Source organism: Lupinus angustifolius, chromosome LG06 (assembly GCF_001865875.1).
Source record: "Lupinus angustifolius cultivar Tanjil chromosome LG06, LupAngTanjil_v1.0, whole genome shotgun sequence".
NCBI classification, from domain to species: Eukaryota; Viridiplantae; Streptophyta; class Magnoliopsida; order Fabales; family Fabaceae; genus Lupinus; species Lupinus angustifolius.
Window position 1 is genome coordinate 30,025,492 of NC_032014.1, and position 7,717 is coordinate 30,033,208.

The 7,717-nt window shown below is 30.0% G+C and overlaps 2 protein-coding genes across 2 annotated transcripts; both read left to right on the forward strand.

Annotated features, from left to right (window-relative positions):
- On the forward strand, positions 283–2,866 carry LOC109350922 (peroxidase 3-like). Its single transcript, XM_019592235.1, has 4 exons — positions 283–606; positions 936–1,124; positions 1,800–1,962; positions 2,249–2,866. Exons 1-4 carry the CDS (start codon positions 397–399, stop codon positions 2,662–2,664), a joined length of 978 nt encoding a protein of 325 aa, XP_019447780.1. The 5' UTR covers positions 283–396; the 3' UTR covers positions 2,665–2,866.
- LOC109350923 (cyclin-U1-1-like) lies at positions 4,165–5,742 on the forward strand. Its single transcript, XM_019592236.1, has 2 exons — positions 4,165–4,723; positions 5,361–5,742. Exons 1-2 carry the CDS (start codon positions 4,329–4,331, stop codon positions 5,647–5,649), a joined length of 684 nt encoding a protein of 227 aa, XP_019447781.1. The 5' UTR covers positions 4,165–4,328; the 3' UTR covers positions 5,650–5,742.

The following is a 7,717-nucleotide window of genomic DNA, read 5'->3' on the forward strand; positions in this document are numbered from 1 at the left end:
CATGTAGTAGTATTACTTTAGCACATGTTACTTAGCTACATGGACCATCCTCTCTCTGATTATTTGTCTTTTTTCTTGAATTGCACCTCAATCTAAGGAGTATAAAATATAGAAAACTATATATTGACAGTGTAAGATTCATTTTTAATTGTTATTAACTTTTTAAATAAAAGTAATGTAAATAAATGATAAATGATACATTGACCATACATAAACTTTTATATTATCGGTACATACATATTATACTCTATAAAATATAGATCATCATTGACCAATGTTGTAGACACAACTACGAAAAATGAAATTGCCTCTTTTTAGGAAGAATCTGATTAACAATTATATCTATATATATAGTAAATCATACTACTAAGGTTTTTGCCAACACTAACTATAGAAATGGGAGGCCAAAGTTACTATAAGGTTTTGATTATTTGTGTTGTGGCATTATTTGTATCAACTCATGCTCAATTGGAGCTTGGTTTCTATGCTAAAAGCTGTCCAAAAGCTGAGAATATTATTACAAACTTTGTTCATGACCATATCCACAATGCTCCATCACTTGCAGCTGCCTTACTTAGAATGCACTTCCATGATTGTTTTGTCAGGGTATGATTTTCATCTCTATGCTTTCGATTTTGTTTTTTATTCTTCTTTCGAGATAAAGAGATTATCGAAGTAGATACAATATTTTTAAAAAAAGACTTATCCTACTCCTTATTAGGACTCGAACTTATGTCACCATATTTAAGGAACCTATATAGTATCTACAATATTTATAAAAAAAGACTTATCCTATTCATTATTAGGATTCGAACTTATGTAAGCATATTTAAGAGACCTAACTATTTATCCATTATGTCGGACTTTGTTGGTTTAAATCAATTTTAGCTTATGAGTATTATGTTGAAGTGAGGAATTAATATTAAGCATTTCAGGGTTGTGATGGATCAGTGCTTCTAAACTCAACAAGTAACGAAGCTGAAAAGGATGCACCTCCAAATCTTACAGTTAGAGGCTTTGACTTCATTGATAGAATAAAGAGTCTTGTTGAAGCTGAATGCCCTAGTGTTGTGTCTTGTGCTGATATTATAGCTTTGGCTGCTAGAGACTCCATTGTTCACACAGTAAGTAGTATTCAATTCTAATAAGAGAACTTAAAATCTTAGTGTTTAGCTTATACTTCATTTATATATATATATATATATATATATATATATATATATCTCATCTAATCCTTATGAATGCTTAATTTCTGCTCCTACATTCGGACAAGGATATGGTGTTTGTAAGCATATTTCGAGGTCTGTCCCAAACCAATCATAATATGTCACACAAGTTAAAAAAAATTAAACATTCATAATTTTATCTATTTTTATTTCATTGTGATTGATTTGGGTCAGACTCGGGGACAACAGATCCCCATCCCCTAAATTCTTACGATAATTATGTATGTTGGGACAAGAATTACCTATCCCTAATGATATCTCATTCGCTGTCCCCAACAATGTCTCATTCCCTGTCTCACACCAATAACATATTACCATATAAATAAAAATATATTTTAAAAACAAGAAACATCACTATGATCAGTTTCGGGACAGGGAGTGAGACACTATTCGAGACAAAGTGTTATGGTACATTCTATTCATACAATTTTACTTATAAAAAAAGTGATAACATATCTCATGAAAACTGCGAGAATAATAAATTTGAGCCTTACAATCATACATGAATAGTTACCATTAAAAGTTAATTATTAATCGATTTTATCCCATTTCTAACATGGGATATAATTTTAGGGTGGCCCTTCTTGGAAAGTCCCAACTGGTAGAAGGGATGGGGTGATTTCTAACAAGACAGAAGCAACAAACAACATTCCTGCTCCATCTAGCAACTTCACCACCCTACAAACACTCTTTGCCAATCAGGGTCTTGATTTAAATGACTTGGTCCTTCTCTCAGGTATCATATCAATCAATTTCATTACCATTATTTTAATGCATTGTTTCATATGGAAGGAAGTGGTTCCACTAATTGTGCTTACATCCATCCCCGGAAACGTTGAAAGACTACCATTATATATTAGAAAATTAAGATTTGTGTTTGACTATTCTTCTCCTTATTACATTAGGTTTACATAACATAAATACATAGTCCTTTGCCTAACCCATTACATCTGCCCAATCCCATCACTTATATTATATATGTGATTCTAAATCTAAACACTAATAATTCAAATTATTTTCAGGTGCTCACACAATTGGTATTTCTCTTTGCACATCATTCTCAAATCGCCTATACAATTTTACTGGTAAGGGTGATGAAGACCCATCACTAGACAGTGAATATGCAAAAAATCTAAAGACATTAAAGTGCAAGAACATAAATGATAATACTACAATAGTTGAGATGGACCCTGGGAGCCGCAACACATTTGATTTAGGCTATTATAGCCAGGTTGTTAAGAGAAGGGGTTTATTTGAATCAGATGCTGCATTGTTGACTAACTCTACTACAAAATCTCTAGTCAATCAATTTCTTCAAGGGTCAATTCAAAAGTTCTATGCTGAATTTGCTAAGTCTATTGAGAAAATGGGTCAAATTAATGTTAAGACTGGGACACAAGGTGAAATTAGGAAACATTGTGCATTTATAAATAGTTAAGGATGTGTGTTTTTTTATGATGGATGGGTGCAAGTTTTAAGATTTATTTTTTGGGTTTGGTTATTTATGCTATATCATGGTGTCTCAAAGCATATGAGAACCTATAGTGTAAGTTTTTTTGTTTTTTCTTTCCTTATTTATTTCTTTTATGTGTGATGCAATAAGTGGTTCCATAATTATTAATCTCCTTTCAAAGCTCAAATCAAGTTCTTCTTGTTAGAAGAACAAGAATTGAGAGACAGTTTCTTGTATCTCCCACAACTCAGTTAATGAATATCAAGTTGGTTACTTGTTTTATGTTTGTACTATTTTTCATTGGATAGGAAAAATTGAAATTGAATATGGTACACGTACACTATTTTTATATGGAAAAATGACAAAGTTAAGATTATAAGGACAAATGTCAAATCTTTTAATGTTGATATAGGTGTTTTTTTTGTATTACTAAGGTATTCTCTCACCCTTTTGAGTAAAGAACCAATCCTTTCGGATTGTATGGCTGCCCCTCCCAACAAATATCACTCGGAATCGAACTTTTAACCTTATCTGAGAATTTAGCAGGGTCTTACACTGCTACTCTTCAGACTGACTTCTCTGGCTAGATTACCAAGCAAGGCAAAGTTGATGCTGCCATCTGCCTGATGCTTGGTTTTGCTTTTTCCCAATACAAGCTACAAAGGGGTAGGACCCTATTGAAGAATGTTAGTGGCTTCAGATTTTCTAAGAAAAGGATGCTATACTTTCCATTGCAGCATTCTTGCAAAAATAATGGTGTTATATGTCATTAACTATAATTTAATAATTCTTTTCATAATAAATTAAGTTATTTATATTTTTTATTTTATACAAAGCTCTAAAATTTAAAGAATTTTTAAAAGTTGTGTCCATTGTCAAAATAGCTTTTTTCCTTTATGTCAAAAATAATTGAAGAGTGAATAACAGTCAACAAATATGAGACATTGAATAAAGTTTGAGCATACATATCATATTCAAGAATGATGTTATTAATATTATTATTTCCACTACCAACCACAATTTTATAAAAGTAAAAGTAAAATTATGATTGGTTGGGAGGAAATATGAATATAGATTTTGTAGTTCAAATAAACCCCACACAAAATTCAAAACACATGTTAGAATGTAGTCCGTGGATCTTCATCCAACTCCTATAATTTTTTATCTTTTATTTCCTCCTACTAACTTCTTTCCCGGTCGTATCATGAAATAAATTATCTCATCAAGTTAATAAAATTATGACATGTGTCATATTTTTTTGGTTTCTAAAAATATTTTTGTAAAAAATAATTAAATATGACACATGTTATGATTTTATTGGTTAGAGGATATAACTTATCTTCCGTACGAATATATACTTTATTCTCTTAATAAATAATGTATTACCTTATAACATATGTCAATCATTAATATGGTAATATATCATTTCCCATTTTTACTGCACTAAATCATACTCCTAGCTCAAAAATTTCAATAGTAATAGAGCCACACACGTCAACCATACAATGAGTGGTTCCTCCAAAACAAGATAACAAAACTTGGACTACATCCTCTTAATCTCTTCACCATTCAAATAGTTAAACATCCTCTTATTCATTCATATGGCAAGTGTAGCATAACCCTTAAGTGAAACCCTCAAGATGCCCTAAATGTTAGGTGAATACTCAAACCATGGCCTGAAGCTGCCGCCAGAAACAAGCCGAACCGAGCTGAACTTGCCTAGAGTACTATGTGTTCTTTCTTCCATGCTAGAGAAGTTGGTAGTTCGAAATGAAAAGCTCATGGATGATTTGAGTTATGGTTCAATGATACTAGGGAAGAGTTTGAATGCATTTCATGGTGTAAGAGCACCAAATATAAGCATACCTAAGTATTTGGAAAGGATATATAAGTACACTAATTGTAGCCCATCTTGTTTTGTTGTTGGATATGTGTATATAGATAGGCTAACACATAAATACCCTCATTCTCTTGTTATATCCTTGAATGTGCACAGATTGCTAGTTACTAGTGTCATGGTTGCTTCCAAGATGCTGGATGATGAGTGAGTCCCAACCCCTTTTTCTTTCTCTTGGAAAATATAGTAAGGTCATGCTTTCCGATAAAGATCTATTATCCCAAATAGTATCCTAAATTAATGATATTGAAGCAAAAATAATGAATATTTAATTTTTTAATTGAAATGATAATGTTTTTATTGATCCGAGACATGGTTTAGAACACCATTTCGAAATGATCTTGTCCTATAGTTTCAATAGGTTCACTCTTCCTCTATCTTCAATTTTTTTTTAACTTGATGATGTACTTTTTTCAATATGGTAGTATATATTCCAAAACAATAGACAATCTTTTATATAATTCTTTTTATTTTAAATTAGGCATAACAAAATTGTGAATTTTGATTTAGAATTGAGAAATTTATGAGAAAAAACCACCCATTGGAATAAAAATAGAGGACAAACCAACCTACTATTCTTTTCAGCTAATTAACTTTTAGGGCTACTATTTCATGTTGTGGATGTTGCACCACAAAGATAAATGAAGTAAATATGGTATAATTGGTATTAGTTATAGATTTACTTATCTTAAATCTTATTTCAATTCAACTATGTTAATATTTTGTTGTATAAATTATGATTCTCTAATGTTGATTTGTTTTTCTTCTTCTGAAATGCAAGTAGACATTACAACAATGAGGTATATGCTAGAGTAGGAGGAGTGAGCAATGGTGAATTGAACAAACTTGAATTAGAGTTACTCTTTCTATTGGAATTTAGAGTTATGGTAAGCTCTAGTGTGTTTGAAAACTATTGTTTGCACTTGGAAAAAGAGATGCTTGTGAATGGAAAGGGTCTCAAGATTCAAAGGGCATTGTTGACAAAGGGTATAAATGACAATGAGGCTGAAATATCAATTGAAGATAACCATAGTTCTTCAATACCACAAATTGTGGATTGTGGACTTATATGAGCCTTTTGTTTAATACAATGAACCAAGCTCTCTAAAAAAGTTTGGGTGTAAAATGAGACAGATTTTAAAGACATTTTGTTTTCTTCCTTGATAGTTTTGTACTTGATCCTTACATCAAAATATAATTTATCTCATGATATGTATATTGCTTTGTTTAGTCTTAGAAATATTTTTGTAAAAAATAATTAAATATAACACATGTCATGATTCTAGTAACTAGATAATATAACTTATCTCTTTATAGTATAAGATGCTTTATTTTCTTTGTTCTTACATTTAGACATGTTTAAAGGCATATTGGGCCTAAGCTTCTAATTGTACTTCATCTTCCTATAAAGAAAAAAAATAAAAGATTCTTAGAATTTTTTATATATCTAAAATTAAAGTTAATTATGATGATTAATAAAAATATATAGAAATTGTAAATCATTGTTTTTTTATATACATTAAACTAATTGTTTTATTTATTGGTTGATATATTAGAAAAAACATTAAAAACATATACCCTTAGTCATGTTAATTTTTAAACTTTTATTATCTTTATGGAATATAGAGTATTTTTATTATTCAAAGATGTATTTGAGGGATTAGCAACCCAAAAGTTCATATATGTTAAAAGAGTAGACTAGATCCTCTCCTATTTGCTAGTAAATAGTTGTTTCGATCTCTAACAATATAGTTACCTACTTAGTCTATGATAAATAAGAAATACACTTGTAGTCCTTGCTAATACACTTGTTTTGATCTCTAGAGTGTGATACATTTGTGATTTGTGTATTTGATTCTTGAATATTGAAAAAACAAACCTAGACACATTAGTAATTCAATAATTGTTCCTTCTTCTTGTAGTGGTATTTGGGTACCTGCATGCATGGTTTGTAATGACCAAATGCACAAACATATTAGTTCTTTTAGTAAGTAACATTGCATTAGGAGGGGACACCGATACAAACAACTATAATGAAGACATTACATGAATAAAAAATCAATAGCAAGATCCATATTTCTTTAACATAATATAATGGCTTATTACTTTGGTGAAGAGGGAAAACAAAAAGAAACAAACCTAACTACACATTAATTCCTAATATATTAGGAAGCATGAAAGGGTTATCCATCTTAACAAATGAGTGATCTTGTAAAATAGCATGAATATCCACAACAATAGCTTCAAACAAGTGATACTCAAGTACCTATATATGAATTCATGTATTTCATTTTTTAGGGGGCAAAAGGCCCCAAAAATAAATAAATAAAAATACAATCATATGGGTATAGCAACCTCGGCTATGTCATGAGATACTAAGTCATTAAGTTCATTTTGAATCATGGTTAGTATTACAAGCTCATAGTGAATTTATTCATTTTTTAATTGTGTTGTTTAATTACTAATTTTAAATTCAAAAGGATAATTTCTAACTTTTGTTCGTGATACATTATATGATATCAACTAATTTGAAATTCAAAAGTTAATATTAATCATGGGATGATTTTTAATTTTTTTAGAATTAGTACAAGTTCTATGTTTGGGTATTAGTGTATCCAAATACGGCATATACAATTTGTGTAAATGCTTTTTAATGTTTACATTCAAACACATCTAACTTATTGAATTTAAGTTTTATGTAATATAAGCTCTCATGAGCTTTTGTTATAGATGCTTGAATAAATAAATTCTTCACACAAACATATGAGAAAAATTTGTCCTCTTAGACATCAATTTCCACACTAAATAGTTTGAAGCAAGATGTTGTTCATTTTAATTTTGGAGCAACAATGTGAGTATTGTGAGGGGTTACAAGTAGGGCTGACAATGAATCGATAAAACTCGGTATTCGTTCGAAACTCGATTCATTATTTAGCTCGATAAACTTGGTTTATGAACCAAATGAGCTAGAAATTGAGCTCGTTAAATAAACGAGCCGAACTTGAGTTGGATATAGTTCGACTCGTTAAGTTCATGAGCTAGCTTGATATATATATATATATATATATATTTATTTAATTAATTATTTATATATATATATATTTATATAAATTAATTTTTATGTTTACATACATTATATTT